Genomic DNA, 25,673 nt, shown 5'->3' on the forward strand with positions numbered 1-25,673 from the left:
AAGACTTTGATTAAATCAGCACTTTGGCCTCTTTGCATATATCAAAATCAAAAGCCATGGCCTATTTGCAAAACTATTTGTAAACATACATCAGGTTTCATGTTTCGAATTTGCAATTTGCAAGTGGAACAATGTTTTGATTTAATTCCAATGGAAACTTCAGACAACTCTGGGGGCCTGAAATTATAGAAGGGAATGCATAGTGATGTCTGCATTAGTAAATTTGGAATGAATTGTAAAATCATGTTAAATATAAGCTTTCACTATACATATTTGGGTATCCAGAGTCTTAAAGTTTGGGTTTATTGCTTTTTGCTATTTCATTAAAAACAATGAGGTTGATAAAATCTTGTAGATAATTATGATTGCTCATTGCACTAAGAAGTTTTCAAATATTGTCTAAAATGCTGCATAGTAGTATCTGAAGTAACTTGAACAGGAACTTCTTAACAATGGTGAAAAAAATACTGTATCTGACAATTTTGAGAATTGGTTAAAGTAAATGCACTTGGCAATTTTCTGATTTGCATCGCATACATTACAAATGTGTGGCATCTCCTGCATTAAATGTGAATGTTATTGCAGCACCTGGTCATCTATTTTCCAGCTGATCAGCAGTGTTCAATGACACATGCTCAAAGAGGGCATCCCTATAGTTAATTCTACCTGCAAGTCTTTCATAAATAAAAGCAGAACATTAAATTCTACTTGCCTGACAGCCCATTATTCTAAATACTTATTAGATGGGTTCTGCAAATTTCTTGCATGTAAACACATTGAGTAATCACTCATTTAAGGCCTGGACAGCATGCCCTTTTACAAACTGGAAAACATGGATTGACCAATATACAGTCTTTGCTTAGCCAAATTGTGTAGTAACTAATAGTTGATGAAGACGAGTTTCAATTCTTAAAATTAAACCTACAGTACTTTATAAATTTGAAGTATATTTTATCCTTAATAAAGTCTGCTTGCTCATCTTGCAGATTCATCAACTCATCTAATGAACACAGATGGTTTTGGTCTCATGAATTTGAATCCTGTGACTGAAAAATTATTTCATTGAGGGTATAGCACTGTAACCACATAGTTCCACCATGCGATCAGACTGCAAAACTGCAGATAGAGCAATATATACAGTAAATGCTGCAATAATCTGTAACTAATCTAGCACAATAGACAGATATGGAAAGATGGAACCTCAGTGGTTTCAGTATCCCACTTTACAGAAAAACGAAAATTCTGATTGACAAATATATTTAAACTGAATTCTGCAGTCTGGTTTTAGATATTTGGAATATTTTTGTTTGGAATTTTTAGGATTTAACATTTGTGTAATTTTCTGCAAAATATAATGAAAACAACCTGTTGAAAACAGAACTGATCAGGTCTGTAAATCTATAGATTGCAATAGTGTTTTATTTCAAGATATGAAAGCTGATGTAGTTTGGTTCAAGTATGTTGAATACCAGATGTACCTACAGTATACAGTATATACTATAAAACATTGCTCTTTCAGCACTAATACAATTGAATATTATAAAAATTAAAATGATGATAAGTGTATCCTCCTTTACTTTTAAATCTGGAATGGCTTACTTTATTTCTCATTTTAATTATAAATGCCAGGTCATGAGCTTATGAATTAATTTGGAATGGATCTAATACACATTAAGGCAGGAGGATAGAAAATTGTCCTTGGGTTTGGGATATAATATATTAGTAACTGTTGCACATTTAGGCTTATGATAGTGTTTACATGCAATCCTCTTAATTCTGATTTATTCTGCAGTTGATCATGTCATCAGACAATAACATTGAGCCCAACAGTCATAAACAGCACCTACACTGAACAACCTTCTCTTTGTGGCCCAGTACAATTCATGATGAAGAATCAAAGTAAAAAACTAAGAAAAGAACAGGCCAGGAGTGAAATTTCTGTTATAGTAAAGTTTACCTTAGTCTCCAACAGAGACTCCAAATGTATGTTTCCTTTGTTTGATTTTTACTAGATGAATTTGCGAAAGCTTCTATCACCTGCCCTTCAGTCCTATCCATTAAATTAAATCCAACGAGTGCAATTGTGTGCCAGGTGACACAATGGACTGCATAGATACTGCGTGTTTGATTTATCATTACAGTTGGCTGAGCAAAGCAAATATCAGTAATGTACTGATCAAGGTGTGTGTCACTGAATTATTAAATTTATTGATAACAAATAAAGGCCCGTAGTAAATCAAAAACAATGACTTCTCACCAACGGCTCATTCCAGACCCATTTCTTTGTGGCAGCCTTCTTGCTTTCTTTCTGATACAGTAGTACCTTTCTGCTTCTACCTAATGGAAAGGCAGAATCACATACTGCATATATAATATGTGATAGGAAGATAGGTTAAGGCCGTAGACACAGTATTTCCAACTTTAATTCTCTAACACAGAAGTTTATTAAGTTTTTTAATTTATTAAAAATAAAAAGGGCTACACTTTAAAGTATAATATGGATTACAAAATGAGCAGGCTATGTGTAGAACTCTAGAAGCTTTTAAATTGAATTACTTACAAATATGTTTTTTGAAATAAAATCAAGGTATATTTTATATCTGGAATGTCTGTGCATCTGTGCAATACACATTTTTTACACATTTGAAGAATTTGAAGAATTGTCTTCCCAGCTGGAGTAGTTATTGAAAACTAAGTCATGGCTTTCAATATGCTGGGAATACCCATTAGATGCAAAATATTTATTTTGTGCTTTTCTTAAAATTGAAATGAGCAGTTCTCACATTGTATGAATCACTTGCACTCCAAGTTAAACACCAAGCGTAGCACAGCCGCTGGGAATCTCTGTCCTCTTTTGTTTGCTTGCACCTTTGTTTGTTTGGTTTAATAACACATATTTCAAAATCTGCCCACCGTGCATCGCATGTCTATTTTTTTTATAAAGCACACCCTTTAGAATTTCAACAACTGTGATTATCATTAAATTAGCACTTTGTACATTAGCCACGATATCAATAATTTGTGATGTGCTTCTGTTTTATCCAATAATGACTACTGAGCTATGAACTGGTATTATAGGAAGTTGGCACACATACGCAACACTTTTCCTTGTTTTCCTCTAGATGTCCAGTAATAGGCTGTGATGGCCAAGGTCACATATCGGGCAAATATACATCCCACCGCAGTGCAGGAAGCTGCCCTATAGCTGCCAAGAGACAGAAGGACAGCTCTATTAATGGAACTCCATTCTCCTGGAAAGTCAGCAAACAGGAGCTGCCACACTGTCCTCTGCCAGGATGTAATGGATTGGGTCATGCTAATAATGTCTTTGTCACTCACAGGAGGTAAGGCACTGATTCCTTTCATTTGTCTGCTGCCTATGAAAAGGAAAAATGTTCACACATTAATCTATACACCCCAAGCCATGTTATATGTTATGTATCAGTCACTGGACTCAAAGTCATTTATTAATATTACAGAATGTTGCAAGAAATTGTTACATATTCGTACATCATTCCTTTAGATCTCCTTTTAGATCTCAACCATCACCTAATTCATATAAATATGTTAATGTTGGTTATAACTGTCCCTTGATTTGTTTTAATTTTTGTACTCTTTTTGTTCAGCTTGTCAGGGTGCCCTCTGAATGCTCAGTCAATCAAGAAAAAGCTTTCGGGGGAGGAGATGATGACAATTAAACTCAAAGCAAGCAGTGGTAAGACTAGCTGTATAAGACCACATGTTGTGTTTTAACATCATGATATGAGTAGGAAAGAATATTAATTTTACAAACAGCTATTTAGCAGAATACTCTTAAAACATAATTAGAAGTGTTTTGAGGTGGTTCCATCTTCATAAGCATTGTGATATGAAAAGATCATATCCATACTTTCTATACATTTAGTAATGGTGGTTTGAAGATAAAGTTCCTTAAAAAATTTAAATTTCCTTAGAAGACAAAAACAACATGACAGGTTTTTATACAGTATGCAGCATATGCTGTATATATATATACTGCCTTCCTCAAATATTACAGAATGTTATATTTCATAGAAATGGCCCATCCTGTCCAAAGCAGTGGGACTGGCCCAGTATGTGGCATGTGATTTTGAATGATAAAGTAATCACAGCCCAGGCGTTTTCCTTTGTGAACTGTGCTATGGGAAAGAAGGCTGATCGAAATGACCTCACAGGAGGCATGATTATTGACGCACATGCATCTGGAGCATCACTGATGGCAGAACCAGACCTGGATAATTTATCAAATCAGACAGCCTCAAGGGAAGTGCACTTCAGACCACAAGAAGCCAGTCACATCTCATGCAGAGCTGTGTCAATGGCTGTAGGCTGAGTGGTCCCATTTCCCTACAGGCAACTGTGAACATCTGCCGGAATCAATGTTTCAATGTATCGCAGTTTTAATTGATGCTGTAGGTGGACAAACAAGCTATTTTACATACACTGTTATTTTTGATAAAGTGCTATATAGAAAGAAAGATTGAGAGGTGTTACCGATGATTCCAATACTCATTTCTAGCATTTTGAATGCCTCTCACTATATATACACCTATATTGAATAGATGTATGCAGTCTTTCCTGATAAACTGAAATTTCTTTATACGGTAGCAATCATTAATAACTAAGGAAAAAAATCCTACCATTTTGCAAGTTTCCCTGTAATTATTAGTAATATGCTTATGGGTTTTCTATACAGGTATAGAAAATGATGAAGAGATGAAACATCTGGATGAAGAGATCAAGGAGTTAAATGAGTCCAACCTGAAAATAGAAGCTGACATGATGAAACTCCAGACTCAGGTTAGCAGAGCAGTCAACACGGTGAAGGCTTTGAAGCCCTATGGGGAAGAAGTTTTATAAGCAAGCATCTGAATGCTTTCTTTTTTGCATGACAGATATCATCAATGGAATGTAATCTAAAAACAATTGAAGAAGAAAACAAGCTGATTGAGCAGCATAATGACAGCCTGCTGAAGGAGTTGGCACGCTTGAGTCAGGCGCTTATCAACAGTCTGACTGACATACAACTCCCTCAAATGGTAGGTCAGCCCACTGCTGCTCTTTATCCTAGTAACAGATTCTATAGTCCACTCTTAATATACAGATATAAATAACCGAGGACTTTACAAAGAAAATTACATTTAAAATGAGGAAAAGCAGATTTTTTTCAGAAATCGAAGAAATATCTGACGTGTGTTTTACCTCAGCATTCGGTAAAACATCAAACATACTGTACATGTGTCTGGAGTTCATAGTTTTAATGAATTGAAAGAAAAAAAACTACAAAGCAGAATAATCCAAATCAGTAATATACTGTATGTTGAAGTAATGTTTCTCAGTGATGTATCCCTTTAACACTTTAAGTACTGTACTTAGAAAAAGTAATTTTTATTCCCTGTTTAAGTTTTTAAATTTGTATTTATATATATTTTAATGAAAAGTGTAACTACACATACAGTGTATGGTGTATGGCATAAAAACGCTTATTATAATGTTTTCAACCATTAAATAAGCACACAGAGCACTAGTGCCGCAAATTACTGTAAATCTCATGTGTGAACATCAATAGAAATATGGTAAAACATGTCTCTTATAGCTTTTTTTTCAAGAAAAATACAGGTTTCTTAGCAGCTTTATGTTATCAACACTTTATTGTAAATAACTGTAAGGATTATATCACAAATTCTGAATAACATTGAACTAAAAGCCTGTAACCGAGAAAGTTGACAAAGACCATCAACAATATCTTGAGTACGTCTTATTATCAGTTAAGAAATGGTACTGTGCTTCAAATGATAATGACAGAAACCTCTGCCAATGCTGATAAAAAGATGCTAAAATTAACATCATTTAAAGATATTTATTATATAAAGAGATTTATTCAATTTAACTTTTTCCGAATTCCATTATCACTCCAACATACTACATTACATCAGATCTCTTCCAAGGATTAAATCAACTTGTCATCTAACTTAACGTCTAAAATGTCGCTGACTCTCTCTGGAGCTTTTTGTTGACTACGACATCTTTCTGATGTAGTCACAGAGCCACATGGTCTGGCCCTTCATTTTGTGTCTTGACTTTCTTGACCCTTGCATTCTGTTGTGCACTTTGCCAGATGCAGAAAAGAGCCAGAGACAGGGTTGCCACCTGTCTATTTTTTTCCCCAGACGTCTGGAAAACAGACTGTTTTCTGACCCTTAGTGTCAAAGTAACATTTCTCATTGAATTGAGAATGAGACAGGATTGGTGAAACTGGGGACACACTGTGAGAGCCCAAAGAGAAGCAAAAAAAAACTTGTGAACTCCTCCTGTAAAAATGAATCCCAGTATTGTAGACGTGAAAAAAGTCAGTTCTGCCCAAGCAAAAGATTCACAAAGTCCATTTTAAGTTGTCAAGCTCTTGATCCTCCTTCTGATAAACCCTTAATGCCAGTGTCATCCATGATGAAATCCAACATACAGACACTTTCTTTGGCCAGTAACTGAAATCCACCTTGCCAGAATTGCTCCTTTTCAAGCTTTGTTTTGTGAAGTACCCTATGATTTGTAACATATTCTAGAAATGTAATATGAATTGATTTAAAAACAAAGCAGAATGTAGTTTCCTAATGAACCATGCAGAGCACTTTTTATTTAAATAGACTTGTCTACTGTAAATGAACTTCCTTTTTAAAATATTTTGCAGGGGCCAATCAGTGAGCAGAATTTTGAAGCCTATGTGAACACTCTGACAGACATGTATAACAATTCAGAGCGTGATTATTCTCCTGAATGTAAAGCTCTCCTTGAGAACATCAAACAGGCTGTAAAGGGCATTCATGTGTAAGCTCCCCACTCCCTAGTCAGCACGAAATGCATCAAAGCTACAATGCTGCTGAACAGCTCGACTCTGTGAGATGGACTGGTTTGGTTGCATGAACATGAGAAGACTTTTGGAAATGCAGTTCCATTTTACAGCAGACACATTGCACTAAATGCATATTTATACCAATACCAGCCGTGAAATGTAATGGACTTTAATAGCAATTCACTTCATGTTTATTTTAGTGGATTTTTACCCCCTGCACTTAGTTTCTTTTTTATAGTTTGCTGTAAATTATGTGTATTTTTATATTTAATTATTTATTGTCTTAATATATAAGGTTATTGAATTTGTAATTTATTCCTGCCATATTTAAGTTACTGAAGAAAAATAAAATAGGAAATGAAGAGAACCTAACAGACCTTTGAAACTTAACAGATTTCATGTGAAATGTTGTGGGCAGCAGTCTGAGGCACTTGCACGTTCTGCACATTGTAAAGAACATTTTAACAGCTTTCCGTTTAATATTCATAAGGCTTTTTATTATTTTAAAACAGCAAATTTCATGGAACTTCTCGAGCAAAAACATGGTATACTGCTGCCCTCTAGTGATAGATGTTTTTCAAACTTGTTCAGAGCAATAATGGCTTTTGACATTATGCTTTCTGGCTACGATAAAAACCCCAAATTATTTTCTATTAATTGCTTTAGTTTATTGACACAGACACTTATCAGACTTAAAACAGTATTATGTACTGTACAAAAAGAATACTAAACGTAAAGATTTTTAAAAATCACACTTTTTAAAAGTGTAGTGTCAAAAACATGCTTATTGTTGGCATAGGAATTCTTTGACTGGCGCTTACCAGGAGATCTTATTCTGTCATTTTTAATAGGTAGTGATTGCAGTTTTCAACCACAGAACTAAGTCTATGCTGAGGATCTGATTTCTAGTGACAAAGAATATCCCACTTTTTTCTTAAGTTCTTTAATTTTATTTGAATATTTTTTCTAAACTATATTGATATGAACTGCCTTTTGTGAACACACTAAAATGTGTGTATATGTGCCTAAGTGTAAATGTGTAAATGAAGTATCACTATTATTACTGTTTTATGGTACACCATGTCAGGTTTATACACTTAATTATTTCACATGTTAGAACAATAAAACAATAATAAGACATTTTAATTTGATTTTTAACAAGGCTATGATCTTCCAACTGTTCAATGTTCCTGAGGCACATAATGCTGTTGAGATTCCAGTTCAGATAATATAGCACAGACTTGCCCTACTTTGATTTATCTAACCCTTTCTGTTTTTAGCAAAACTTTTTAGGATCAAAACTGAAAAAAGGAAATTTGAAAGAACGTTCTTCCTTTGGCCTTTGAATATGGGTATTTTTGTACCTTTCTTTCACAAATTCAAAGAAATGGCATGTGGTTTACTGCAGCTGAATATGACTTTCAGGTCTCTTTTCTCGGAAAAATCAATATGCTGTATTAAATTTCTTTTGTTTTACAATAAATAAATGGATATACCATAATTCAGTTTTTTTCACCAAAGTTAAAACACATAGAAAACTGCAGTAAAACTAAAGCATTGTAACCTGGGGGATATATGTCATATTTTGCTTAAAACATTCTTTTGATTTGTTAGTTTCCAATTTGTGGGATGATGAGCCTTACAGTGACATAAACCCTTATGCTTATAGAGTGCCAACCCACAACTTAGTACCTTGTTTGTAGTTTCCATCACTGGTGTGTAGATAAAGCAGGCTGTATAATAGAGCAGAGTTCACTGCATTGTTGGCATATCAACCATAAAGGAGAAACTTTCTGGAACATTTCAAATATGTCCATGAGAGGAGTTCCGACTAGGTGAGACTAGTGAGGAGACTGTGCTCTCATCGATGGATTATTTGCTTTATAACTTTTTGTTTTGGAGAAACATGTATTATATTCCTTAAGAACTTTTGATACGTGGTAATTTACAATAATCAAAAATAATTATCTGAATTTTAACATTTTTCAAGGCTAGAGCCCTTGGTATCAGTGTTAATAAAAGCATTTTCTAACAGACAAAAGTGTTGGAAATACTGTACCTTTTGTTTTTGAGTTTAACCAAAGTCTGGGGACTCATTTGTGAGTTTATTCTTCTTTTTCCATCTAGGTTGCATAACTAATGTTTGTATATTTAAAATTTTCTACATGTTGTGTATGACTAGGCCAGTACATTTTGTGCAGTTCCAACTTAACAATTAATAAAAACTACACGAACCTGCCAACAGAATGAACATTTGCTAAAATGCAAAGAGATGTTTTATTTTATACAAAATGAATCAACTCATTAAACTGTAATTTTAATAAATTAAACTTTTATCAGACATTTTTTGAAATCCATGATAATTGTAAAACTTTATAATTCTGCTTATTTATTTGTATTGTTAATATTTAATTTATATGCCATGCATTGTTTGCTCAGGAAGTTTTGTGAAAAATAATTATTTTTTCCTTGTTTGTACTTGATGTGTTTTGTAATGTGCACTGAATTTTGTGTTGAACGACATTAGTAATATGAGACTGTATTGTAAATTAGATTTTTTTTAACGATAAAGAGTTATGCATTTTTTTTCATTTCAAGTAGTTTGTACATTGGAGTTTCCTTAAAATTTTACTATTTCATAAACAAATATGTGCTGTGTTGTACAGTTTGTGTAAGGTAGAAATAAAATTGAAAATTGAAATTTTTATGTGTTGATTACCTATTTTAATCGAGGCAAACAAAAAACAATAACTTCAGTGAACAGAGAAAAAATATCCTTATTTTATATATTAAAACTGACAATTGGGCAGGATTTACACATTACTGTTTGCAAAAGGTGTCTTTGAAACACCCCCTGTTGTCTAATTAAAACATTAAGTTGTAAATGCCTTGCACAGTCTTTTACAGCCGAGTCATGCAATTTTTCAATGACCTTGAAGATGATGCCACTTATTGTACTGGAAACCTTAATTGGAAATAATATGGGATGCCTACAAAAGGTCCAGCCTGTCATTCTCTGATTTAACTCTGTAAAGTGTTAGAAGCGTAGATCAGCTGACCTAGGTATGTTGTGCTGAAAAATAAGTGCATTCTGGAAAAATAAAACACAAAAAACATGCATCACTGCAGATGTTCCAAAAGGGCAAGACCAGGCATTCTTTTAGGTAAATTCAAGAAGGGTAGTGTGATATTCTTCTTTTAGAAGGATGCAGTCATTTATTGAAAATCTTGTTGAATGCTCTTTGTAATGAATTTGTGATCAGTAAAGAAGCCATGAAGTACCAAAAAGGTTAACAGAATAATTTCAGACAAAGATTAGACTCACAGGGAAAATAATTGCAGTCTTCCTAGTCTATTTGCATTTGTGAAGGTTGGAGTTGAAAATATATACAGTGTGAAACATGCATTCACCTACTGTGTATATTACAAAAAATATTTTTTTCTAGTAGAATTATGAGTTTGATAATTCATTCTTTTGTTTCATGCACTTTGAAAAAATCTCCAGAGATAGGAGTTTCTAGTGAACTATTTTCTGGTTACCAAGTCTTTTTAGATAATAGAGAATTTTTCCATGGTGAACATTATTTTAACATGCACAATTTGTAATATTTTAGGACAATTGATCTAGCACAATATGTAAGGATAGAACAACAAATTAATGAGAATTTTAGTAACCAATGAAAAAGAAAGGACAACTTGCATTCAGCATTAAATTATTTTAACAATCTCTTTCAGAAACCTCATAGATATTATGTAACATCAGATAACATAAAATAAGTTTTGTTAAATGAACTAACACCATTGTGTTTTAAAGAGTATAACAATTTATCTCTCTACCACATTTCGTAATAATCAGAATGATTAGCACTTTTTGAAAGCAAATTGTTCAAGGAATAGACCATGTTGTTTATTACTGATGCAATATGTCACTGAATACTATTTTGTCCCATTTGGGTCCTAAGAAAGTTAATTGGGATTTCACAAAACCTGATAGTGACTCTTCACCTTCAGCATTGTACTTGTCCAAACTTGACGACCTTTTCCTTTAAGAAGTGACTTCAGACTGGATCCAATTTGACTTTTAGCGTTCATCAGTCCAAAGCTTCCCATTAAGTTTACTGAAGCTTAACATACTGTACACATCAGATGTGTTCAAATTTAACTTGAATGGTTGGAGTTGTGGCTTTGAATACCACCAGCAATGTGCAAAGCATAAAACTAGAGTACTAATAAGACAGCGGTGTTAAGTGGTCCTGAGAGATCTGGAATCCAGACTGGAGGATGGAGGATTCAGATGGTAGGTGGGTTGCTGCTGTTGTACTCTTAAGCAACGTGTTTCACTCCAGTAAAGGCCTGCTGAAAAGCTGGATCTTCAGGTTGTCTTTGAAAATGAGAGTGTGATAACATGTGACATAAAATAAAGGCATATTATTCCTTTAAGTGCAATATAGTAATAACATGAAAAAGTGATACTAGACTCAAAACAAGTCATGGATGTGTTGCAAGAGCTGAAATGGAATGCACAAAAGCTACAAATTTAGTTCCGTTAGAAGTATTAAATGATGATGAGAAAAAGCTTTAAATCATACTGAAAGGTTTATGTTTATATGTTGTCACATCACAACTTTAACAATTCTTAATTGTTAAGAATTTAACAGAATTCTTTACAATTCTTTAGTGGGACTGGAGTTAGACATCTCAAGGACAATAAGATTCAGTATTCTTTTTCTTCCCTTCTATTTTCTGTCTAAGCATCCTGTGACGTAAAAACATTAAAAATAAAGATAGACAAAAATGTTCCCGCAGCTAGTAGGAACTACTAGTAAAAATGGTAGTAGTCAGTCAGAATGTAACGATGCATAGGTCAGGTCCCCATGCAGACGGTATAATCCAGAAGTAAGTGGAAATGGACACGGAGGAGACAACGAGGAACTGGGCAGGTTGGCAAACAGAGGGGCGTGGCGACTGTGCACTGGTGCTCGGGAGGGCGTGGCCATGGCAAACTAGTCCAGGGGAGTCCAAAGGGAAATCCAGGGAGAAGTCCAAGAGCCCAGAGCCGGGTGATCCATCCAAGACAAAAACAAGACAAGGCTTAAAAACCGGAACAGTATCCGGTGCAGGGACAGGGAATTAAAAACGGGTTAACGAGGCCAGGCACTCTGAGCCTCTGACCCAGATGGTCAGTACCGATGAAGCCGATGCCGTTGGGTCACTCCAGGACCCACTGGTAGGTGGGCTTAGGGGCATCTCATTTTCCAATGCTGAGCCCAGAATAGTAAGAGCGTCTGGCTTAAATAAGGAGGGGCTGGATAGGAAGCAGGTGCACATAATCAACTAAAAAGTGTAAGATCCGGAGTGCCCTTAAGAGGAAGGATTACGATCGTGACACAGAATGCAGATGTGCGGATCTACTGTCTGGAAGTGGGATTCAGGGTGAACACACAGGTAAGAGGTTAATACCGAGTACTGTACAACTGAAAATAGAAAAACAACTTTTCAAATTTTAAATACTACTTAACAAATTCTCAATTATAGCCTAATCATACACACTTTCTTTTACCGTACACATAATGGGTATCCGTATCTGCCTGCTATCAACCTACAGTATCTTGTGCTGTACTGACACAGGGTGAGAAAGGACATGAAATATTTTTAAATATTGATCTCAAGTGACTCAATCTTAAAAGGCACCCAATTGGAGTTTAGGTTATAAGTTATCAAAGTTCACAAAATGTCAGTAGTGACAGATTTTCTGTATTCCCGCAGGATACATTTGAAATGCATAATCTAAAGAATGAACTGCCTTTATCAAGAAGATCCATCTGTACTTTCTGTACTTTGTACCTTCGGATGAGAAGTAAAACCGAGGTCCTGACTCTCTGTGGTCATTAAAAATCCCAGGGCGTTTCTCGAAAAGAGTAGGGGTGTAACCCCGGCGTCCTGGCCAAATTTCCCATTGGCCTTTACCAATCATGGCCTCCTAATAATCCCCATCTATGAATTGGCTTACTCTGCTCTGCTCCCCACTGAGAGCTGATGTGTGGTGAGCTTTCTGGCGCACTATGGCTGCCATTGCATCATCCAGGTGGATGCTGCACATTGGTGGTGGTGGAGGGGAGTCCCCACTACCTGTAAAGCGCTTTGAGTGGAGTGTCCAGAAAAGCGCTATATAAGTGTAAGCAATTTTTATTATTATTATTATTATTATTACCTTGTGGCGTAGAGTAAACAGGTTTGCGACTTTTGCAATTAGTACTTAATTGCTTAGCTTTCACCCCTACACAGGTCAACTCCCAAAACATACTGTATACAGTATGAATTTTAATAGACGGTAAGTAACAACATGTGGTAAAACAATAAAATGAAAATTGTGCCCATCAGAAGCTTAAATTGCAATGCAAAATCTGTTCGGAAAAATGAAATAGCAGCCTAAAGTTTGAAACAATAGCCATACAGATACTATGCATAGCACTACAGTATATAGTGTGTGAATACCAAGCAGCAGTGAAGCCAGCCTGGTGAGATGTGTTCCATGTCCACAGTGAAAAGAAGTAATAATTAAATCACACATTAATTAGAATGTGCAAATGTCCTTGATTTTAAGGGGACATTTTGTAATGGGAAAGATGCTAATGCATTAATTACTAAATTAATCTTAAGATGTTTCATCAGAGTGGCTGGACATACAGGTTTTTGCACTGAATCGAAGGGTAGTCAGGACATTTCAAAAACTGTGTTTAAAGATACAGCTTAGCTTCAAATTTGGAAGAACTCCAAATAACTACTACTAAATACATTAAATTTAGTATTTCTACATTAATTTAAAAATCATTTATTAGTATTGTATTAACGATCTTACAGAGAAATTTGATACCATAAATATCTGAAAAGAAATGTAATTAAAAAAAACACAGGAATCCTTCCAATGTTCCATAAAAAGGCATTGTAGTCCCTCAGCACCTACTGTACATGAGGTAAGAATAATGAAATGCTTAAATATGCTTGAAGAGAATTTTAATTTCTCTGATTTTGAGCCTGATAATATGAGTTACAATAATAAGGCCTATAATGATATCTAAATGTGTATTTGCAGGTTTATTGCACTTGACTTGTAATACAGTCCTCATATTTTAACCCTGTCCAGTTTTTGGGGGAATAAATAGCTGTTGAAGTTTAAAAAGTAAATCCTATCTGATCATAATGCGCTATAAAAGGACACATGGATGATGGTTTCAAAGCCATAACATCAAGAATTCATCAAATGTGATGCCTTTCTTAAATTTTAATTACACATAATAAATGTGTAAACACATGAAAAACAGTGGCACAGGGATTGCATGACAAAATGCTGAATTAACATTTTCAAACACAAATATGAATACTACATCCATTCTCAAAAGTCAAAAAGCAGAACAATTTTTTCACATATGTATACTGTATGTAGTACCAATTTCCAACACAGATGTTTGCACTTTGGATAAAAGATGTGGATCAATGCATGCTGTTAAAACAGAAATGCTAAAACAAAAACAGTAATGGAAATTAATTAAGTATAGGCCTGTATCTAAAAAAAAATGTTTTCACTTTGGCAACATATCCAGGGTGTAGCTACCTCGTACCTTTTGTTTGCCAAGACCACAGCTCCCCTGCAACTCTCAATTGGATAAAGTGGATAGAAAAAGGTGTGGATGGATAGTATACTATAGTATAAATAGTATAATTAGAAAAATTTAGCTACATATAGTCAGATGGATGCAAAAGTTAGAATGCATATATCAGATATCTAAGGTGTTTCCTTTTAATAATCTACTTGTGACTAACATCAGCTCTATTGATGAAGCAAATTTCAAAAGCACAATCAGCTGAAATCAATGAAAAAACAACACATGAAATTTTAAAGCATTTCAATTCAAAATACGTCCCTTTGATAATGAAAATCCAATACCTTACTATTGGAAATCTGCTTGATTTGTCTTTCTCTTAATTATCGTTAGAGAATTAACACTGAATTAACATCACAATTGGTTGGAATTGAGTGCTTTACTGCTTACAATGAAAGAGATGGTACTATATTTTGTGCTCAAATCTAACATCCTTAACAAAAGTACATTGATCCATACAAATCAAACAGACCATAAGGGCATAAAACAGTAATATAATTTTGGTGTCTACTTATTTTATATCTAAATTCAAATGTCGACACATATTTTAATAAAAAACCTCACCCATCATGAGCAGTTATTTACTAATCAGGACATTTATAGTATCACTCAAAGTTTTCTATTTTTTTTTCTTCTACAGAGTGCTTGTTGTATAACTAGGAATTTCGTTGAAAAACACTGGTCAAATGAAATAACCACTAATGTAATCTGAAGTAGGGTTAATTACTGTGGAAATATACTAGAGTATAAAGAGTATACTAGAGTGTAAAGAGTAAAGGTAATACTAATTTATAATAAGTAAATAAAAAATATAACTAAAAGAGAATCTTGATAAAGCTATGTCAGCCACCAGATGTCATAATGGAGTAAATAATACAGTAAACAACTTTGCATCATGTGTACACTTGGCTAAATTTCTTATAAATTTTATTAGAAATATTAAGATAGAATAAGATTAGTCTAAGATCTAAGACTTAGTATTAAGTCTCAGAACTAAGAAATCAATCATAATATATAGGAAAATGGCTAATAAATACTGTAAGTAAAGTACAGTTAACATATAAAAATCAGTTACATACAAATACAGTGGCAACCTGAATGTATAGTATGGAAATGTACAGCATCCTTGCTGGTTGATAAATTTGCAGTAACTACTGGATTCACTTTGTTGATTAATTTCAGACTTTTAAAGACCCCAAACTGTATTTGTCCTTTTCTTAATACCTATTCAGTTGCTAGTTGCAACTCATGTTTTCAGCACTATTTGCCCTTCTCTGAATCTACAACATCAAACCTTTAATTTAACTCCAGAAAAACCTCGACAAGTTATAAATAAAAGATTTCCTTCTTATCCATACCCCTTCTATGTAGTCAAAGACATGATTACAAATAGGCTGTCCTCCAAAAGCTACTGTATACAAAATAAGATGTACTGTATATAACATAATCTGTGTACTTACTCTGCATTTTAAAATAATGAAGGTACAGTAAATAAAAGTACACAATATAATATGTATATTAATTTAGTGAGTGCTGGGGTATAGCATAAATAATTAAACTATTGCTGAAGACTGTTTAAAGACTGCAAAATGACATGTTAGCAATGTCACTAGCTACTACTGCTAGATAGCATTACATACAGTAGCTCTGTTTACACCAGTGAAAAAAATGTTATTCCCAGACCCAGAAACACAGAAAGAACATTATAAAAATATAACGGATAGAATGTAAAGGCCAAGGTACACAAACTACTTTTTTTTAGAATCTACCTTATTAAAGCACAGACCACAATATTAGCTGAGAATTTGTTTTGTGCATACATCCTGAGATATGCTTCTTAAAATCACATTTCTCCTATAATCCAGAAAAGAAATACATTGCAATGGACAGGCTCGCACATGAACAATTTTCCACTTTAGACATTTTGTAATGTTAATGTGGCTATGTGCTTTAGTACATTGTGGCTGAAATCTATTGAAATGTATTGCAAATGATTTCTGCCCTCAAAACATGTAAAGAAGGCTCTCACAATGCTTGAGAGCACTACAGTATATATACTGTACAGTGAAATGTTCCTGGTAGGCTTCTTCTTTTCATCACCATAATTTACTGTAGTTGGACTATTTTTGGAAAACAAAGTCTATTTTTAGTCATTAGAGCACAGGATGTTCTCTAGATGAAACTCTGCTCAGACAAACTTTCTGAACAGCACTGTGGCAATCCTCCAATACAAACCAGAAGTAATATGATGTTGCTCAGTTTATCACCATTTTTTGGCTGACTCCCTCTGGACAGTCTCAGCTTACACTGGGTGTTTAGGCATGCTCTTTCTGAGTACAACCTGTCATAGGAAAACAATCTAACTCTGAAACACTTTACATATGTGAGAATGAAACTTCAGAACCAGCTTCATTGATTCTGGAGCCTCATTGTCACCTCCTTACCCTTACACAAACAAGGACAGCATTTTCAGAAGTACTCATTTAACTGTTCGTAAAATCTCAAAACGGCTATTGGATAAACAAAGCAGCGTGACACTCAGTGGTCACATTCCCTGGCCTATACTGGAGGTGACTGGAAAACATGCAGGCTCATTTAGAACAGAAGGAGTGTTATCGCAATCATCAAGACCACATAACTCAAGTACAAGCTCTTTAATTTCCCTTTATGTATTACACAATACCAACTATTCAAACTGAAGAATACAGTATATATATGTCAATGTCTGTCTACACCTGAACCCCAGGCAACCCATCTGGGAGGAAAACCTCCTACCCAAGCTCCTACCATAAACCCACAAATTCTTAAACTAACCCTTAAATTATCATCTATCTGCTTTTAATACAATTTTAGAATTGCTATCCAGATTTCTATTTCCCATTAAATGAGCGAGTAAATTATGCATTTTTTTCATTTACAAATGCACCTGTGCACCTTATTTGTAATATGCAAACCTGAAATAGATCTGATGTAATTAGCATAATGAAAGGAATGGTTTCCACTGTTGTGTATAAACTTTGATACAACTGAAGAAGTATGTTTCAATTTTCAATTGACTTTCAAAGATATTTTGTAGCAATGCAACTAAAAAACAAGTAGTTTGAGGGCATACTAGCAAATTTTATTGCCATGGAATAACATAGTAAATCAATGAGGCAGAGAGGTTGTCATGGAATAGTAAAACATTTTGTAAAAATGTAAAACAGTTTGATCATTTGCAGTTTAAATGTTTAAAAAACAATAGAAAAATGATTAATGGTTATCAGGGACTTATATATTACATAGGAACATCATTTTATAATATAACAATATTGTATATACTGTATTATGTTCTCATATGTAGTATTTTGAAAATTAACAGATTGAAGTGTATGTGATGATTTACTCTGTTCCACTGACACCTTTTTGTCACATTTTCACAACAATTTTTAATTATTTGGTTGACACTTTTATCTGAAGCAACTTATATTTATAGTGTGTTTCAAAACTATTCACCCCCATTCCAGTCTGTTGAATTACAAAATTACACTTTTGGTGAATATTCTAAAACGTGCATACTCAAACAGAACATTTGTATGAGTGAAAGAAGTTAAACGTGAAAATGAACCGCTAAGAAAAGGGAAAAAAAAATTAAATAAGGCTGAGATGAGAGAAAATGTCAAAGCTGGCCTGCATGGTAGAGTGCCAAGAAGGAAGCCACTACAGAAGAAAAAAAGTATTTTGCAATAAACCGTTACAGGATGCTGTAAACATATGGCAAAATATTTTGTGGTTAGACTAGGCAAAATTGTAAATTCAGTGTAAAATCATGATGTCTTCCTGAAATCAAACACAGTGCATCATCCAGTCACAACCACCCTTACTGTCAAGCACGGTGGTGGCAGCATTATGTTATAAAAATGTTTCTTTTTAGCAGGGACTGAGAAACCTGTCAAGAGTGAAGGGAAAATGAAAAAAAAAATACAAGAAAATCTTCATGGATAACCTGCTTCTGTCAGCTAAAACCCCTATACCTGAGACAATAAATCATCTTTCAGCAGGACAAGGATTTTTAAGAGTACTTTGATGAACCAGAAAAAAAATATATAAAAAAATTCTCCAGGACAATTACCCAAAGTTGGAAAGGCTTAGCAAGAAGAAATTAAAATGTCCTTGAGTGTCCCTGACAAAATCCTGACACAGCATCTTACAGAATCTGTGGCGATACTTGAAAATTGTCCCCCCCTGCGATCCCCTACCAGCTTGGCACAGCTTGAGGGTGTTTTCATAAAAGAATGGGCAAAAATTGCACCATCATGGTGTGTGGTGAAAAGCTGTTAGAAACTTATCCAGAAATATGCCCAGCTGTAATTGCTGTCAAAGGTATTTCCAAAAAGAGCAGACTCAAGGGGGGATATTTATCCAATCAACATATTTTAGTTTTTCATTTTTCTTTGCAATATTTGCTAATTACTCTACCTCCCATAATAGTGTTCAGTCTGAGTTTCCAAAATACGTTAAATCAAGTTCCCACAGAATTACCCCAGAAACTATTCTTCCTTGTACAAGCAAACTGATGTAATTTTGTAAACCACAGTTTTGGTCACAATTACAATATCATATTTTTCACAGATTACCTGCCATGTTCAAAGTTCCTGGGATATCCCATGAAATCTGAGAAGAAAACAAACATTCTTACATCTCTGTAGGTTATACAGCTTGGATGCATAAAAGTATAGCAGTAAGAACAAAACTACTGGATCTTGCCATGTAAAAATACTGCTTCTGTCTTGATGTCTTTTGTGTTGAAACTTGTTTTGAAACCAGTTTATCCCCTTTTCATATATACTGTTATAGAAATGTGACAGATACAGTTGTGCCTTTACTAAGTTACAGTTCAAGTAAAGACATGAAAATATCTTCTTTTACTCTGCTTTTCATGTCAGGAGGATGGATAAAGTAAAGTTCCATGAAAATGAATTGTTGGTTGTAGCATTTGGCTTGCTTAACCCTGAAAAATGTTTTACAAAATAGTTTCACTCACATATCTCACAAATAGCTGCATTAAAAATGTCCAAATTTGGCATGTACAGTACAGTATATTCTAATACTGCCTTTTAGAACATCCATCTATCTTCTAACTGCTTCATCCAATTCAGAGTCAGAGGGGAGCCTCAGCGAGAACAGGGCAAAAGTGCCAAGCAAGCAGTGCTCTATCTGTACAGTAATATGAGCACAACTCACATGCTTCTGTGTTTGTGCTCTCTCTTAGATCTTAGATGGCTTGGCCCTTTTGCCCTGTGTACGCCAATTTGCTCAAAGCGTTTGTTAGAATCATTAATACTTTACCACATAAACATATATGCATCCTCTTCAATTTTCCTTGTGCTGCTTCGCTTCGGATTTCATAATAAGATTCAGAAAACTGCTGCTCACCTTTAAGGGCTAAATGGTTTGGCTCTTTGAATGCATCCAAGAAGTGCTGCCTTTCTGTACACTTTCATTTCATTTGAGCTCTTGGGACTCTGGCCTTTCATTTCCCCAATGCACAGATCAGAACACAGGAAAAACATGCTTTCATTTCTGTTGCTCCAGTACTGTGGAATGATATCACAGCCCATAGTCAAACTTGCAAGTCAATCAGTGAAATCCTGTCTCGAAACTGAATTTATACTCTTAATTCTAATTGCTATGGGGGATGCTTCACCATGTCGGGGCCTGCAAGACTTGTGAAAATAGAAGGCAAAACTGATGCAGCAAAATACAAAGAAATCATAGAGGAAAAACTGCTGCATTCTGCAAGAGACCCGGAGCATTGGAGAAGATTAATCTTTCAGCAGTACAAGTACCCTAAACATAAAGCCAAAGCCACAATAGAGTAGCTTAAAAAACAAAAAAAGACAATATTCTGGAGAGACTGAAGTAGGTAAAGGTTTGTTCCATGCTCCAAAAAAAAGAAAAGAAACACAACATTTCAGCTGTGGAGCCTTCTTGGGTGTCAAAGAACGCTCCACCCAAAGAATGCTCCACAGCTGAAATGTTGTGTTTATATTCTGGAGTGGCCCAGTCTCCATCCTAATCGAGAATGTGTGAGTTGAAAATTGTTAAAATTCCAAAGGCCCCCATTCAACTTGAGTGAGCTTCAACATTTTTGCAAAGAATAATAGACAAGAACTGCAGTGTCCAGATGTAATAAGGTGGATGCTGCACATTGGTGGTGGTCGAGGGGAGTCCCCATTAGCTGTAAAGCGCTTTGAGTGGAGTGTCCAGAAAAGCGCTATATAAGTGTAAACAATTATTAATTATTAAATTATCAATAAGCTGGTAGAAACTTATCCAAGGAGACTCATGGCTATATTTTCTGGCAAAGGTTCCTCTACCAAATATTCACTCAAGGGGGTGAATACTTATGCAATCAGTTATTTTCTTTTTTATACTGTACTTATAATTAATTCAGAAGGATCTGTAGATTATTTGTTGATTCATTTGTGTTGATCTATGGCAAAAAAAAACAATCTATGGCAATATGACATTATTGTAATCCATATTATAACACAATAAAATGTGAAATGTTTTAATGTGAAATAATGTTTTAATAATGTGAAATGGAGGGTGAAATCATTTTGATAGCCACTATATATTCTACAATGCTTTTTGCTTGTTATTCTTACTAGAACCCCTTGAGCTTAGGCTATACTGAGGGACATCACATGAGCCGACAGATGGGCTGAACAATAATTAGAAAGGAGATTCATTACAAAAAAGATTAATGAAAGCCAGGAGACATGGTAAAACTATCCTGAAAGGGAAGAACAGCATCCTATGATCCTAAGGCATAGTGGTTTGTTTGCCAGGTTCAATGGAGTTGAAGTGTGCTGCTAAGAAACAGGACTGGTTGGCTGAACCAGGGCTGACTGGAGGCATTGGTATCTGGAGGAGTGGGGTAAAGCCTGGCAAAGTAGCAGCATATCGTATCCACATAGCTGAGAGACGGGAGTCTAAATGCACAGTACTAAACTCAGGACTCATCAACAGACAAACTGGTGGTCTCCTACAGAGAGTGTAAGATACAGTAACAGCAAGATAAACATAAACTGACTGCTACTGTGCCAGTGGTGTAAGTTTTAGTTACAGAGTGGTATCCCTGGCCAAATACAATACTGGCTGATCCTGATAGTTGAAAAAAAGTTATTAGTTATAAACATAGTGCTCCAGAACGCTCACTACACGTCAGCTATTAGTGGGGAGGAGAACAAATTAATGAAGCCAATTCATGGATGGGGATTATGAGGAGGCCATGATTGGTAAGGGCCAATGGGAAATTTGGCCAGGACGCCGGGGTTACACCCCTACTCTTTTCGAGAAATGCCCTGGAATTCTTAATTACCACACAGAGTCAGGACCTCGGTTTTACATTTCATCCAAAGGACAGCACCTTTTTTACAGTATAGTGTCCCCGTCACTATACTGGGGCATTAGGACCCACACAGACCGCAGGGTGAGCACCCCCAGCTGGTCCCACTAACACCTCTTCCAGCAGCAACCTTAGTTTTTCCCAGGTCTCTCATCCAGGTACTGACCAGGCTCACACCTGCTGAGCTTCAGTAGGCTGCCAGTTGTGAGTTGCAGGGTGATATGGCTGCAAAGGGAACACAAATGGGCTAGATGGGTTGAATGGCCTCTCCTGTTCATACTGTATGCTTGTGGTTTATACACCTTTGCAATTATTGTGATTGCATATTACACAAATTGATGTCACAGACCTGCGATGGCATTATGACTCTCCTTCTGGGATGTGGCCAATCAGAGCCATTTTCCTTTTCCTGATTTGTCTGCTGAGTATTGAAACAAACCATCTCATACAGTGAGCAACTTCTCTCTCAGACAAGCTGCTTTCAGTCAACTTTAACACCCATTGTGATACACGATCATACAGTGTATTATGCTGTTCTTGTATTAATTAATTTCTCATCTTTTTAACTATTATTTATAAAGAACTGTTATTTATAAAGATTTATAATCATTTAATTTTGGCAATTTCACTCAACGCAGACACAAAACATTAATGACCCAGTGTATTTATGAAATCGCATGAAGTGATCTCAATATTTAGTCATGTCAAGGAATGATACTACTTGAGAAATGAGCACATGTATCTGCTTACTATTTAAAATATTAATTACTAAGTGTTACCAATTGCAAAATGTAGACTGTTGAATTTTCAATAAGTTCTCAAAATCCACCTTGGATTTAAGAACGTTACAGGCATAAAAAAGAACTGTTTAGGGAGCAGTTTATACGTGCATGAACTTCTCTTAATATATTAGAGATGCTCTGAGTGTTTGGTAAATCAAAATCTCTGCTGTTTTGGAATCAAAATGATTTTTTTATTATAACAGCAAATATGTCAAAGTCAGAACTAAACTAGTAAAACTGGAACACTGGACACCTCCTCCCTGCCTTGACTTTCCAAGCTGAATCTCTAATTTCATAAAGTGCAACTTCTCAGACATTACTGAGTCCATCCTTCAGTGTTCCAAAAATAGGAAGGGGTCCCATCATCTGGACTGTAGAGAGGATGTACTGTGGCAGAGGCTAAAGTTTAATTAAACTGTCAGTGGACTGCCTGGGACTATTTCTTGACCATGTCTTGGATAATTGAGTCTCAATTACAAATGCGGCCTAATACAACATGATAGATGTCTAACACAAACCAAGCATTTGAAAACAAAACGACGTGGAGGTCTGCCACAAGGTGTTGCGTGGCAGGATGACAATGCATTCAATGCTCTGATAGCACGCTGTAATGTTGTTTATTTCATATTATGAAGGCCTGTATGTTGTGTACAATATCATGCGTTAATCCCCAAATACACGTTTCTTCTAATTCTTTGATCATTTTTATTGAGGCATTACCATGAAAAAGTATTGAAGTAAATCAGGTTGTCAGGAACATACAATTTTAACTTAAAAAACATGAATGTAAGGCAATAAAAACGAAGTTATCAAAAACTATGTCTCAAAATTGTATTTTGGTTATAGAAAATATATCTTATTAGCTAAGTTCCACTCCATACGAACCACACATTTGTTTTTCATTTGGTATTTCGTTTTTTGAGAAACTTGAATAAATGAACTGCGCTAATTAGCTTGGAAATTCTGTGAAGTGCGTACTTCAGGAGTCAAGTCATTTTTTATGGCACCTAATAATCTCTGCCTACACCCTTTTTCCGTGGTCTGAAAGACGGGAAGGCGAGCAGAAAACCTTTTATCCCTTCAGGATATCACAAGTTTGTATGAAGTTTCACACACTTGTTTTGTTTAAAGGACCCTGCATGTTTAAAGCCCCAGTTTGCTCTGCAGCTCCATTTGCTGGTGACCACGTGACTTTATGTTTACATCCTCACAGCTGTTTCTTCGGCGTCTGGAAGGCAGAACTAAACCGAACTCTTTTTTAATATATACGTGCAATTCACAAAATTATTAATTTTAGTACGTTGACAAAATCTTTTTCCGATTTTGTCATCAGCTTTTAACACTCTTGCTTGTCGACTAACTGCAACGAAAGAGAATAGGTGAGTGATTTGTTTGAAATTACTGATGTCGACATTTTGTTGTTTTTGAAACAAAGTACTCTACCTCGTTATCCGGCATGCAGGATATCCACAATACGAGACGTGTCGTTCGAGTTTAATAAATAGATTGCTTCTTCGATTACATTGAGATTTGACTTGGTGGTGCATGAATTGTAGGGACCTCTGCTGCTTTTATCACTGTGGCGTTAGTAATATCTGCAGTTTGAGTAACAAGCAGCAGTTTAAATACTGCCCCTGTCGTTTGCATCGCCATTAAGTTCCTTTATTTGGAAATCTTTTCACATGCATCTCTCAGAGCAAAAACACATTTAAAAGTTTAAAATATAGACATGTCATGAATTTGTTGCTTTAATGCCACGATGGTATTTGTAAAGATACTTTAAAAATACAGTAGAGTTTATGTTTAAAACAATGCACGTACAGGCCTTACTCTGTAAAGATAATTATAGCTATCATAATTAACCCTGTATATTTTATCATATTTTTTAACAGGCATCCAGGCCTTTAAAGTGTTTGCGTGGCCTTTCCAGACACACTAACGTTTGAGTGCGTAATACAAGGTATACGTATGTCTAATGCACAGTTTTTGTAATGACCAGTCCTGCAAATTAGTTGTTTCTGGTGGTTTTTATCACTTTATCGCAGTAATCTAACAACGCACTGAAGTGTAGCTTATAAAAGGCAAATGCATGAGAGCACCTAAGTAGATTACTAAAGATCGATATAAAAATACGGAAACTTAATGCAGCTGTAGCAAGTTGCCATTTTAAAGTTTTTTTTATTTTGTTTTCACGTAAGACGGTGAAGTGCAGTCGTATTGTAAGGCAGTTGCACCGCACATTGTCTTTTATTTTATTTGTGCATTCCATGTATTATTTCAGTAACTCGGTGTTGTGGGCGCCGCTGTGAAAATAACAGTAAAAATCAGATGCCTGGCGGAGATCCTTTGTTGCTACCGTGATGGCGTCAGTGGAAAGTTTTCGCACAGTGTTGCTCTAAGGGATCATTTGTCAATTAGAACCGAAGAACGAAAGCTTTGAAATCGAGAGAATGGTATGGTTTTAAAGATAAAATTGTCTCCGTCAATTAATTTAAAAATAGGAATGTAGAATATTTAAATTGGGCGTTTAAGAAAAAAAAGGCGTGTGGTTCTAGCTTCTTTTCTAAAGGTTGAACTTTATACCCGGTCCCTTGCTTGGAAAAACGTTGGTATTATCGCTGCACTTGGAGGTTAGAACGGAACAAAAACTAGGCCAAATCTGGCAAATATCCCAGTGTGTGTTGAAAAAAATAAAACTCTGGTAGAAACCGTGGTTTTAACGAAAGCAAACATTTACCATCAAAATAATTCACTTGATAAAATCAAATAAGAGGGTTGTGTCACGGGAGAAAGGCAATCTTATTACATTCAGTAATGCAGTAATTTAATTTCTCTGTGCAGCTTCTAAAAATTTGACTTACTGAGCTCTGCAGTTGAAAATGTGGTCATGGTTCGCTGTTACTGCTAACTAATAACGTTTTTCACTCTCATTTCAGTAATAGATTCTTAATATTTGACATTGTGAACTA

At 35.2% G+C, this 25,673-nt stretch overlaps 2 protein-coding genes across 13 annotated transcripts in view; both read left to right on the plus strand.

The window, feature by feature from the left end:
* The window catches only part of st18 (ST18 C2H2C-type zinc finger transcription factor), a 133,970-nt gene extending 124,401 nt beyond the window's left edge, over positions 1–9,569 (plus strand). For all 6 annotated transcript variants that reach the window (XM_088642456.1, XM_088642457.1, XM_088642458.1 and 3 more), the window contains 5 exons: positions 3,123–3,344; positions 3,627–3,715; positions 4,715–4,818; positions 4,914–5,057; positions 6,707–9,569. In XM_088642456.1, coding sequence (XP_088498582.1) covers positions 3,123–3,344; positions 3,627–3,715; positions 4,715–4,818; positions 4,914–5,057; positions 6,707–6,847 — 700 coding nt within the window. In that variant the 3' untranslated portion in view covers positions 6,848–9,569. The remainder of the gene's footprint in view (positions 1–3,122; positions 3,345–3,626; positions 3,716–4,714; positions 4,819–4,913; positions 5,058–6,706) is intronic.
* A 14,311-nt stretch (positions 9,570–23,880) lies between these two features.
* The window catches only part of pcmtd1 (protein-L-isoaspartate (D-aspartate) O-methyltransferase domain containing 1), a 29,888-nt gene continuing 28,095 nt past the window's right edge, over positions 23,881–25,673 (plus strand). For 4 of the 7 annotated variants that reach the window (XM_088642465.1, XM_088642462.1, XM_088642466.1 and 1 more), the window contains exon 1: positions 23,881–24,083. The gene's annotated coding sequence lies outside the window, so the exon portion shown is untranslated. Of the gene's footprint in view, positions 24,084–24,596; positions 24,665–25,016; positions 25,158–25,673 lie in introns of those variants that run through there. The other 3 variants (XM_088642463.1, XM_088642467.1, XM_088642464.1) reach the window with 2 other exon arrangements.

The sequence above is a fragment of the Lepisosteus platostomus genome, chromosome 8, assembly GCF_059453375.1.
Source record: "Lepisosteus platostomus isolate fLepPlt1 chromosome 8, fLepPlt1.hap1, whole genome shotgun sequence".
NCBI lineage: Eukaryota > Metazoa > Chordata > Actinopteri > Semionotiformes > Lepisosteidae > Lepisosteus > Lepisosteus platostomus.